Source organism: Rhea pennata, chromosome 4 (assembly GCF_028389875.1).
Source record: "Rhea pennata isolate bPtePen1 chromosome 4, bPtePen1.pri, whole genome shotgun sequence".
NCBI classification, from domain to species: domain Eukaryota; kingdom Metazoa; phylum Chordata; class Aves; order Rheiformes; family Rheidae; genus Rhea; species Rhea pennata.
Genome location: NC_084666.1, coordinates 10,465,713 through 10,478,250, shown reverse-complemented (window position 1 = coordinate 10,478,250; position 12,538 = coordinate 10,465,713). Strand labels below are relative to the sequence as shown.

General features: G+C 35.2%; 1 protein-coding gene across 3 annotated transcripts in view; it reads right to left on the bottom strand.

Annotated features, from left to right (window-relative positions):
- HTT (huntingtin) overlaps positions 1–12,538 on the bottom strand; it is a 92,907-nt gene that overhangs the window by 40,649 nt on the left and 39,720 nt on the right. For all 3 annotated transcript variants that reach the window (XM_062575273.1, XM_062575275.1, XM_062575276.1), the window contains 12 exons: positions 10,592–10,794; positions 9,667–9,793; positions 8,801–8,928; positions 7,940–8,050; positions 7,312–7,389; positions 6,434–6,657; positions 5,771–5,849; positions 5,477–5,638; positions 4,438–4,493; positions 3,481–3,629; positions 2,705–2,841; positions 367–483 (listed from right to left, as the gene is read on the bottom strand). In XM_062575273.1, the coding sequence (XP_062431257.1) occupies positions 367–483; positions 2,705–2,841; positions 3,481–3,629; positions 4,438–4,493; positions 5,477–5,638; positions 5,771–5,849; positions 6,434–6,657; positions 7,312–7,389; positions 7,940–8,050; positions 8,801–8,928; positions 9,667–9,793; positions 10,592–10,794 (1,571 nt within the window). The remainder of the gene's footprint in view (positions 1–366; positions 484–2,704; positions 2,842–3,480; positions 3,630–4,437; positions 4,494–5,476; positions 5,639–5,770; positions 5,850–6,433; positions 6,658–7,311; positions 7,390–7,939; positions 8,051–8,800; positions 8,929–9,666; positions 9,794–10,591; positions 10,795–12,538) is intronic.

The following is a 12,538-nucleotide window of genomic DNA, read 5'->3' as shown; positions in this document are numbered from 1 at the left end:
AGAAGTAATTTTGACATTTGACAAATACAAAAGAATTTTTACATCATTTACTAAGTGCTCTAAGCAAGATACAATTGTGTACTTAACAGTAGAATGGACTTTATCAGGAAATAGCCTAGAAAATACTACGTACACTTTATACATCTAAAATACAAAATTTGTCACTTCAAAAACTTTCATTTACCCTACTATAACTGTTTTTCCAGATATATTGACCACATTTTCAAGTAAATTGAGTTTTACATATTTCTATCTTTATATAAAAATCACAATATCAAAGCTATAATACATGCAATATAACAATTATATTAAATGTTTACAGATTAAGAAATACATATATATATATATATACACTCATAAAATAACCTGTTGTTTTGCAAGCATTGGAAGAATAACGTCAGCTATTTGCCGGGACAATCTTTTCCATTTGTCTTCATTTTCTTTATGACACTGTTGCAATACTAAGATGAACATTTCTAGCACCTGAGGAAAAGCCCAAAAGAATTCAAGTAAACATCCCATATTATCAGTAAACATGTAAGAAATATTGTAGTGGGAGAAATATTTTACTAGCTTTATTACTGCTTCATCCGTCTCCCACAAAACAAAACAAAAAATGTCTCAGATTAATTTATTGCCTTGAGTTATCAGTATCCACATACTCTTTTTCAAGAATGGCCAGAAAAAGTACACCTACTTCATTTCAACTTTTTTTTTTTTATTGCACATACCACGTGAATCAAAAAAAAAAAATCCACATGAGAAAGTAAGACAATATTCTTAAAACTCCATTTTCGGCTTAAAAGGTTGTTCTTATTTACAAGAATTTTTTTTTAAAAAAAAGAATTTTCCAGTTACTTTTATGAACTAGAAAAAATGCTTTTGCATTTTCTTTAAACTGCATTTGTCAAAAGTTAACTAACTGGAAAAAATGTTAATAAACAATGCGCACTACCTACTCAACACAAAGGGGAAAGAGTCGTTTCCCTCACACACCCTCATTCGAGTACAGACTAAGTTTTAATTTGGCCAAGGAAACAGCACAGATGATATTACGCAGCTCATTCACCTGGGATATGTCACTTTTCTTATAAAGTTCAGGAGAGAGCAGGTAATTGAGCACACCAGCAGCAAAGATCTCGCCTGTAGCAAAATACGTATTATGGGCTTTCAAGTTACAAAGTCCACAGCTTCAAGGATAAGGAGGCCAAAGAGACACGGGACACAAGAATGTTATACATGGACCAGGCAGTGGGACAGAAGAAGCTGGTTCAGAAAACCAGAGAAAAATCAGAGAAAGCACCACCAAGTGTGACGTCTAGTCACCAGACAGTTTTCTTTCCAAGGAGCTTTCGCATGGAGGAAGAGATGGGAGGGATTCTGGGCTGAATGATCTGAACTCCCTACCTCCAGCTCCTCATGTGGTGGCTACTGCTGTAACAGAGAAAAGGGCCAAGGTTCCATCTCCTGGGAGCTCTGGTTACAGGAACGGCACTGCAGAACACGCCAGCCCCAGCCCAGCAACCACACAACTGCCCCAGGCTTATAGCGACCACAAAACGGCACCAAGTGCAGCAAGAGCACAAAATTAGAGCTACAAATTGGATGGCGTGGGAAGGAAAGCACTGCATGGGTGGTCTTTAATCAGCTGTGTGTCAGGAGAGTATCTGCTAGCAACTGCAGCACCTTATGTAACACTGAAAAATTACTCACTGTTTTGCATAAAGTGTCTACGGTGTCATTTCATATAGTTATATAAGTCATTTTATGATTATAAAACTACAAATTCAATAGAAAAATGTGGATACATAAAATTATCCCAATTTGAACATGTACTGCTAACAAATTATTTTGACTCACATTTGACAAGATATACTGCCTTATCCCCCACACACTATTCTCAGAAAATACATGGCTTACACGAACACATTGGAATTGCATTTTCACAAGATGAAAGGAAAAGCACATTAAGTTAATTGCCTGATTAAGCAATAAGATCCCATTAGTTATGTCTCGTCTTAAAATTATTTTGCTGCTTTTCTATTAAACAAAGTACATTGAGAAAAGTCATTCTTGTATTTCTACATAAAACAAGATATTCTCCAGACCCATAAGGTCCACAGCAAAGTGGCAAGTGATAACTGTATAAATACCAGTCTCATTATTTTATTAAAATATAAAATATTTTAAATGCTTAAGATATTTCTGTTGTACAGCAATACCTATATAATCTCTAGCATCTTTTCTACTGTTATTCTTGTCCTTTTCCACTTTTCCTCCCATTCTTTCAAAGTTCTTGGATGCTAATTTATCATAGCTTTTCCATTAACCTGCTGCTTATTCAATCTATAAAACAACCACAATCTTCACCTTAACTGGAGCTTTTCAATGCTTTGTTACTGAGGCTAGCTAATGGCCTACGTTACACATACCAAACAGATGTTACTGTTTATAACATCCGACATGCGTTCTTTGACTTGAAATAGTGATTTGTACGTAAGCCACAGGTTACATACACGAGCCCTCCCCCTACTTCCAAAGATATCTATACTTATTCTTCATACCAGGAAAGGTCCAAGCACAGAGTTCAGTTATTCAAGATTTGTTTAGATAATTAGTGTTGTCTGAAGTATTTTTAGCAGTCAAAGCAACAGTACCTTTGATAAAGTGTAAACAAGGACTTTTATTTGTCCTCCTCTCTTACCTGATGGTATTGAATAAGCCTCAGCAGCATTGACACAACCACCTCCTTTTGTGTTTCCAGCTCTTTTCCAGCATCAGCTTTATTTGTTCCTCTTAACACAAACAGATCATGAACAATGGGTTGCAGAGCTGGTATTGCTAAAATACGGAAATTTCTTTTTTTAGTATGAGACAAGTCATTCTTGAGCAATTTTATCTTCTTCTAACAGTTCAGATAACAAAAAAATGATGCTTTAGTTTGGTTGTGCTTCTACCAATCCCTGAAGCAAACTTACTTTCATAATTATGCCTTTTATTTTTTTACTTTTAACAAAATAAAATATATTATGAATACGTTTGCTCATTATCACAGAGATAAAAATAGATTATTTTTCTAAAACATTTCTCAACAGAATCACTGGAAAGTATGTGAAAGAAGTTTTTTCTAAAGAGATGCAAAAATGGAGGAAAAAAGAAGAGTCCTAAAAATTAAAATCAAAGCCTTTAAAATACTGCTGTATGAACTTACTAAAGAAAGTTCCAAATAAAAGTTCAGTTGCTATTACATAATCATGCAAAATAATGTGGTAATAGTATTAGTAGAGTACAATATATTTCCTGAAGAAATTATGATATCTATTTCTTGCATTAAAATAAATAAGATGAATAAATAAATAAAAGGTAGTGTTTTCTGGCACGATTAGTACTATCTTTTTTCTATGGCAATAGTTCAGCAAAAATTAAAAACAATATTGAGTACTAAGCTAATTTCATTATTAGGGTTTTCTTTTTTCTTACCATGCGTAACAGCTTTCCTCCCGCTGGCCATGATACCATCACACAGCTGAATAATCTTAGGAATTCCAATTATCTGTTTTGAATGATATCGTTCATAAGACAGTAAAACCAGGAAAAAAAAGATATTGGGAATAATAGCTTCAGACTCCCTGAAAACAGAAACCAAAAATACCAAGTTTGAATTGCATAGCTCTGTTTAATAGAAATACATCTGTTTACACTAAGAATTTCATAGGATTGTGCTCCCCTGCTTTTGTAGGGTATTTCAAAAACATTCATGCTGTATTTTTACTACCATTTTTTTTCCAAGGTTTTTTGTGAAACTGTCTATTTTTCACTATCACTAGAAATATTATAGCACACTATCTAATAATACATGACATATATAACGTATATAGCATTCCTGTAGGAGATCCACAGTGCAGAACAGTTTCTACCTTACTTTTATTTGATTTTTTTTTGTATACAACTTTTACCTCTCCACACAAATCCGTGTGCAATAAAGACTGAAATAACAGCAAAACACTCCTTTGTTTATATTGCATTAAATGACAATAAGAATGGATCGAGTACTCAGGACACCCAGTTATCAGAATAAAAACAGATTCACAAACAAAAAGGAAGACCTAACTCTTCCTTCAGCAACTGAACGCTAATTGTGAAGAGCTGAAAGCATAACTTTGGGGTTTTCCCAAACAAATCATTTTTGCAAACGGAGAAACAGCATGACATGGCTCAAGATTTTTCGTATGCTCCTTCCCAACTTCTACCACATGGAACCTAAATCCTCTGAAAAAGCTACTACTAGAGCCAGAGAATAAGAAATGTATTGTCTAGACTGGAACTGTCCCCTTTTCATAAGAGGAAAATATCTACCAGAACTAATCACTACATGTTTTGGAATAGGAGGCATGTAAATCCACACTGTTGAAAGGATTTTTTTTTCCAGTTTCATACCTGAACTGTCCTACTTCAATGTATTCAAATTGCTTTAATACAAATCCAATAAACACCTACAGAGAGAGAATAGCGTGTTAAAGAAGAGCACACAATAAAAACCACATTAATTCCTGTTTAAAATTATCCTGACAGATCGAGTTATAAAAGTGCATGTTTGGAATGGCGAGAAAGCACAGGCACTGAAAACCATTTAATATTTATATCTCATTCTGATATGTTATGAAGTGGTGTTTCTCTCCCTCTCTCCACTCCTCTCCCATTTACAGAGGACAACTTAAGAAATTTGACGATTGTGCAGTTTATTATATTTTGCATGAATTCATGTCAAGTTTTAGCTAGAAGTACAGTCTATGCATTTTAAATGCAATCTTCTCTTAGATGTTAACACAGTATGTGCTATTTGATGCATTACATTCAAAAAATTAAAAACTCTTAATCAAGAAACCTAACTCTGAACAAAGATAAATTCTATGCATTATGCATCTGTGTATCAACTTACAGAAAAATTATGTATTGCAACCATACTACCAAATACTGTTGTGAATAAAACAATTGTTTTTGTTACAGATTTACTGTTTATATGGACAACCACAGACTACTCTATTTGCCACAAGTTTCCATCTCACTATTAAAATCATTTCATGCTCATCAGTTATGAAGGTCCCTACCAGTCATACTCAAGTCCACACTGCTAGTACAGAAAAAAGGTATTTATATTTGTAAACAAACTTGAAATTTCTATTTAATAATACTGATAGTACTATCCAGGCTGACTTTAGGAGTAAGATCGTACAACAAGTAGCCCTTAAAGGATTGTTGCTGAGGTTATAAATCAATTGATACACAGCAGAAAAACAAACTGAAGTTCTTAGCAGTCGGGGGGGGGGGGGGGGGGTCGGGACAGAGCTTCATCTGCCTTTAAGTCTTTGTTTTCACTTGCAACAGATCATGTCAAGTATTTTTATTGCAAGTTTTCTTTAGCTTGGTAATGACATCCTTGCATGTGACAAGTTTGCAAAAACGATGAATTACCAACCTGATCTGAATCCAGAAGACAGTAGTTAACTCGTAGCTGAACCAGTTGAGCAAGCAAGTCCAGAACTTGTCTTTGCAGCTGTACTGATGTTGTTGTAGTGTACTGTTTTAATGCTTTTATGACAAGGGGTTCAAATAAACGAATGTGATTGTGAATAGCATTCTGTAATAGAGAGATTTTTTAATGTAATCTAATATCTGAACAAGTCTCCAATTCAAAAGCAAACTACTTTTAAAAGGAAGAAGTGTTAAGTCTCGTGTAGGGCTTTTTTGGTAATAACACAGATATAAATACCTTATCAGCACGATGTTTGGTAACACTGGTAACACTAGTTTTCAGCTGTGTAGAAACTTTTTGCAGCACATCAAACCACCTATCATGAAAAAACACATAAAAAGGAGGGATAAACAAACTCATCTTAAAAGCACACTTTCTGTTTATCAACTTTTCTTTATCTACTTAATTGTATCAATAATTTTAGTAGAAGAAAATGGGAAACTATAAATAGACTTACTGCACAGCCAGAGCAACAGGAACAACTTACCAAAAACCTTGATCAGATCATGTAGATCTGTGGACAACAAATACTTAGAGAAAGAATTTCTGGCATTTTTGTTTAGTCATTCTTCTGCCTTTCCTTTAAGACTGTTTGCTATAATTAGCAAATTAATGAAAGTTTTAAATAGAAGCATTTAAAATGATTACACTTTTTTTAAAAAGGGATATCCATTTTGATGATTTAACTTTGTTTTGGAGGAGCTATTAATGACAGTCAATGCAGTGTCTCATTTAGGACTTCCATCACCCAGAACAACAGACAGAAGGTACAGAAGAAATTATAACTGACAATGCAGCGATTTCAAGTTTCAACCTCCCCCATGATACTTGCATTTATGAAAAATAATAAAAAAATGACACTTCAAGTCAACATTACATCACACAGGAAGAAAGAGTTACCCTGAAGCATCATGTTCTTGCTCAGCCTGAACCATGTTCCTTAGACTAGCGTCAGCAAGAGCCTGTGTAAAATGTGTATATGGTGCCATGAAGCAATAATGATAGAGGCCAGGTCTCAGATTAGAAGAACCTAAGCGCTGGGCTTTGCCTTGAGATTTGCTGGGGTTTGAAGACAAGCCATCATACTGAGAAGCCAAGTTCGTACCAAACAATGTCTTCAATAACTAAAGGAAAAATAGGAAAAAAATAACATCTGCTTAGGAATACATGAAACTTGACTCTTCATCCTCTCAAGAAACTTGCAAGGGAGGCCAAACACTAACAGCTGCAAACTGTCTTATATTGTAATCAAATATAAGACAACAGAAGAAAGCTGGAAGAACTAAAGAAACAACCTACAGTTGATCCACAAAGATACAGAAATAGCTTCAGTCACAGAAAATGACCATGTAACAACTCAAAACAGTACAATAAAGTAAATCTTACTCCCTCTTCCTCCTCCCCAAATTAGGCTCTGGTGACTTGACACCAGAGCTTTGACTGGAAACCTGCAAGAAATCCATCACAATAAGACAGCTCTTTGCTTTCTAGATCTTTTAACCTAGTTAACTGGCTACAGAACACATTTCAGAAAGTAGTAAACAAACATTTTCTTAGCATTAGTTAAGGCAGCTCTTTAAATTAGAAGTCAAGAAGAAAACAGATTATTCAGATGGTATCAAGTCTAGAACAAGTCATGAAAATCAGGGAAAACATGCTCTGTTTGCTTCACCTGATGTACAGTTTCCTCATCACCTCCCTCTCCTTTAAAAAAATTTATCAACTGGTAAATATAAAACATCGGGCTAAACTTCAACACAAAAAATTTACCTCCTTACCTGCTGCACACAAACTGTTGCCATTGTTGGTTCTCTGTTGAAACATGATTTTAGATATCCCAAAATTTCTTCCACACACTAAAAAAAAAGAAAAACAAACCACTTAATTGCATTTTTTTTGGATGCAGATAGCATTATTATGAAAACTGAACAATAGCACAGGTCTTGACTACATAAAAACACTGAAAAATCTATAAAGAAATAAAAATTAAAGCAAGATCTGCTTCATAATTGTTAAAATACAACTAGACATAACAAATTAGGAGAGAAAATACCAAGGCACAGGAGAAAAGGGAAGACCAGTATGCCTTCTGATGGTTTGTATATTTAGCATAAGGATATTTAAGTATTAATATAGTAAGAATGACTGAAAGGGAGTCCTTTTGCTGGAAAGAAAAATTTCCACATGAAAATTTGACCAGTCTGTATTGTTTAAATTTCAACAGCAGCAACCTAAAACAGAAAATGTGCTTTAGCACTTTTCCCAACAGTTTGGCAGCACAATGCTTCTAGAACAGTCCCTCTCAATAGCACCAATTTTGAAACCAAAAACACAGCTTTTTTCCTAATAAAGACCACAAATATCAGGTAACTTAATACTATAAAGAACAAAACACTAATCTTATACCTTTCCAATGTCTTGAAGAGTTGCAAGCTCCAAAATTTGAGACAGAACATCTAACGCAGATCGTAAGAAACATCCAAACTTTTCATTACTGTTCTGGAGATCCAAAGTAACCTTGTCACAAAAGTAAAACGATCTTTTATACAACAGTTACCAGGAGAGAAAAAAAAGTAAAGAAAGAAGAGGGTATTGACATGAAATGAACTTCTGCCTATAATTTCAACCAATTTCAGTCAATACCATTGCCATCTTAGCCTTCCCCTTATGGTGGAAAACTAGGAGTTCAATTTGACTAGTACAAAAAAAAGGGGTCTTCCAACCTACAGCATCCAGAAAAGCCCAGAATGCTGATAATGCTGATAATATATTCCTTAGAAATACAGCAGGTGTAATAAGAATATGCCCCCCTCATACAAGTTAGATTATCAAGCCTCTATGCAGTACATCTTCTATTACCTGAACTAATGAGGAAAAAGCTTACCCATCCTGGAATAAATTGCTGACATCATGATCTGTTTGGCACAGCCAGGACAACAAAGGGTCAGTTAGTGTTTGTAATGGTTTGAAACAAGCTATAAGATGACAATGTCTATTAGATTTTTGTTTTGTTCTGTTTTAAGCAGATATTTGCTTGTCTTTGGAAACAGCGTGAGAGCCTGAACACATCAGAAGCCTTGGACAGTTTGAGCTTCTCTCAGACGTCAATTCTGGGTACAGCTCAAGTCCTGGAACCCATTTTATCTGGTATTTTCAATTCAGTGATGGAGCACATGATGTCAGTGTCTCAGCAGAGCAGTGTTTAAAAGGAACACAAAGCAATTGCCTGACCACATTTTATTTTACCCAAACGATATCATGCGGTACCTTGTAATTAGCATGGGTAGCTTTTAAGACATCATATAACTTCAGATATGATGGAAGATGATAAAAGCTTCCTACTGTAGATGATTTACTTGTTGGTGCAGGACCAGCGGCATCAGTTTGCCTAGTAGCTTAAAAATATATATTTTAAACAGATCAGTACAATGTAATTTATCTAAGGCATTCATGAAATATAACTAAGTATTATGAAATGCACTTAATTTACCATATCTGAATTATTAGACAAAATATCACAGTTAGCATGAAGTGCATCTGTGTGCAATATTTTTATATTATATTTAAACTACAGAACACATTCTGTGCAACTAGGAAATAAACTAGCATTCCAAGAAACTAATTTTCTACGGGACGAGAGAAATTAAAACAGAGGGCTTGTTATTGACATGCAAATACAATTTCCAAAGCAGAATTACCTTCTATTTCCTTCACTCATTACTAAGAATAACAGTTTAAGATTCAGAATCTTGCTCTCCAAGAACAGTGTAAGCTACTCCTGCCAAAAGCTCCAAAGCAACTCTAACTTCTGAGAGTAAAATACATGCAAACATTGCTTTTTAATTTCAGCCAATAGCTGAGAGGATTCAGAAAAACAATGATAAAGAGGTCTAGAAGTTCCCTGCTGCTAAATTGCACACACTTACACACAAAATCACATACATGCAATGCCCTTTCCTGCAATGCAATACCAATAATAACTTGGACTTTCACAGTAGGCCACCTGGCCTTTTTAATCAATATTAAAATTTCAGAAAATAAGTTACTCGGCTAATTACATCCTCTTTCTGTGCTCTAACCATACTCCTCTTACCCCTCCCAACTCCTATTCCCGTGTAAATAAACATGCCTACCTGGACTAGTTTCAGCACCCTTTTTAGGGCTCATTGGTACAGTAGCCTGTTCTACAGACTCCCTCTCTTTCCCCTTCCTCCGGATTGGGCTAAGAGAAGGTGGGTTTGTGAGAGAAGGTAATGCTGCCTAGAATTAAAAAAAAGCATCAATAATTTTTACATACAAGCAGCTTTTCTTCCTCTAAACACACACAAGCATGTTCATGTTTTGCTTAAAATCTCCTTGATTTAACTGTCAGTTAAATGAAAATAACTCAGCATTTCAGATCAGGACATGAGCACCCTGAGAGGTTTAATACAGTCTCTACTTTTCTTCTGAATTTTAGCATAAACCAGCCAGAGGGCATTAGAGCTCAATGACTAAAATTTGATTCCAGATAAAAGGAATGTCAAAAATATTTATATGTCTTTAAAATACAAAAAAACACCTATCCTAACAACATTATATTACAGTCATTAAACCAGTCTCAAAATTTAGCTACCTCAAAAAAGTACCTCATAAGAGCTCTTTCAGAAGTAAAAACATTTTGCAGAATATTCCGAAGGTGGAATAATTATCTTTAGCCCAAAAAGGAGTTCACTGCTGCACTGCAGCCAGCTGAATCAAAGTCAGCCAAAGTTTCCCAGAGTACACACTCCCATACTCCATTTACTGGACACCTTCCTCACTGAATTTATGTTCCAAGTAAAATTACCAGGAACAAAAGGTTCAAAATTTAAGATAACATTCCAAACTTTGCAGAGCTAAACAAAAACTTCTTAAGTGGAAGAACACCATATTGAGTCTCTGTTCATGTTACTTTCTCAACATGTAGTGAAGTCAAATTATCAAGATACTAGGTAGTTGCCTGTATCAGTTCCAGAATGCACAGCTCTGTATCACAACTGTATTTAAGTCATGTAATTTTATTATTTAAATGCAAACCTTTGCTGCTGGGCCAGGAGCAACATCATCCATTACATGTGCACAAATATTAATGACCTTCAGCAGGTGAGAAAAAAGCTGTTCTACTAAAGTAACAAGACTTCGGTCTGCCAGAGCTGGCCAGGGTTCTTCCTGCTTCACAACACCTTGGTTAGCATCTTCTTCAACACTCCAGGGATTCTTTAAGCACCTGGAAGCACTTGCTGCAATAAGAATCACATTACTTGAAAAATTTTAAAAAATAAATTTGCAATTATGTATCAGAAAATTATAGAGGTACATGTTCATTATCGCTATATGAACAGGCAATCAAGTAGAAAAAAGAAATTCTATTTTGGGTTTTTTTGATTTTTTTTTTTTAAACACATACATGCATAACATTAAACAACAAAAAGATGTTAATTCTCTGTACTCGGCCTGTAATTTTAAGCACATTTCCTCTGGTGACCAGAGGAAATTTTTAGTTTTTGGGTGGCATCTAAATAATTTCGATTAGTCCAGAAAAAATGAAGCCTAAAATGACAGAACTCTTCCTCATAAAAAAAAGTTATAGGCTTTCCTCCACCAGGGAAGGCAACAGGTAATTAAAAACTCAGGATCAATGATGAAACTAGAACAATTGAGGGGTGGGGAGGAAGATTTTTTTTAAAAAAAGTTAGAACCAGATTCAAAAGAAACTTCCTACCTACTGGAGCAGCAATATTCTGAAGTAGAATTTCATGAGGAACAACATTAGACATTGTTTTCAAGTTTAATTTTTAATGTAACTGCATTTATATGAGCGTGCACAGATTTCCTTCCTGTCTCATAATCAAATCTTTTACCAAAAGGGATAGAATTGCAGAACAAAATAGACACAGCATATGCAGTGAATTGTGAAACTGTAGTACTGAAGCTACACTGGTTAAATTTGGTGGCTACATCTAAAGGAACAGACTTACAAACCAATAAATAAATGGCAAACATTTGTGAGCTATGTAATTCCTGGGTTGGTCACTGCACAGAGGATTCTTTTCTCCTCATTCCTTTAAAACAATGAAAGTAAACACTCAAGAAGCGTTCGTTATATCATCTAACAATCGTACTTCTTTGCTTCCATGTAGAACGTCGGGGGGGGGGGGGCGGGGGGGGAGAGAAACATCATAAAGTCACCCAGTTCATCCTCCTGCCTAAAAGCACGGTTCATGGGTCATGTACATATGTATGAATCCTAAGACATTTTGAACCTACTTAAAGATTGTTCTAGGTGGGATCTCCACAACCTCTTAAAGGCTTTGCTATCCTTACAAATGAAACCGGTTTCTCCTAGTATCCTACAGAATCCTTAGTAAGCAGCTGAAGTACTATAGTCCTACAAGATTAGTGGAGCAAAAAGTTTCCTTGCTATTCTTGCATTTGTTTTCATGTATACATTTGAATGCATCTGCACACATTTTCTGTTTTGATAAGAGCAAAATATTGCATCCTGTCCAACTTGTTATCCTCTATAGTCCTAGATCCCTGACTGTGGGACTGAGATTTAGCCAATTAGTCCCCATTCTGTACTCATTTAGTTGTTAATTCCTCCACAGGGGTAACAGTCATTATGTTTGAGTCTCTTTATCACTAAGGAACTGTGCCCCCGGTTTCAGAACATTTCCAATTTGTTAAGATACTCTAAAAATATAAGCCCATCCTTTGAAAATGACAGCAACCTTTACAAGCTGGTCTCACTCTTCAATAACTACTAATTAAGGTATTTGCAACAAGCAAACTACCAGAGATCCTGTGGCATCTCCAGTAATCTTACAAAGTTATTCTAAACCTAAAAATTCATTAAGTTGTTTCAATGCAGGAGCCTTTCATTTTTCTTTGCCACTTGCTGGCTAGCAATCTTCTGCCTTCAAGAATGTTAGGCTGTAGTTTCTAAGAACTAGTGACAAAATTTAAAATTCTAGCACAGATCAA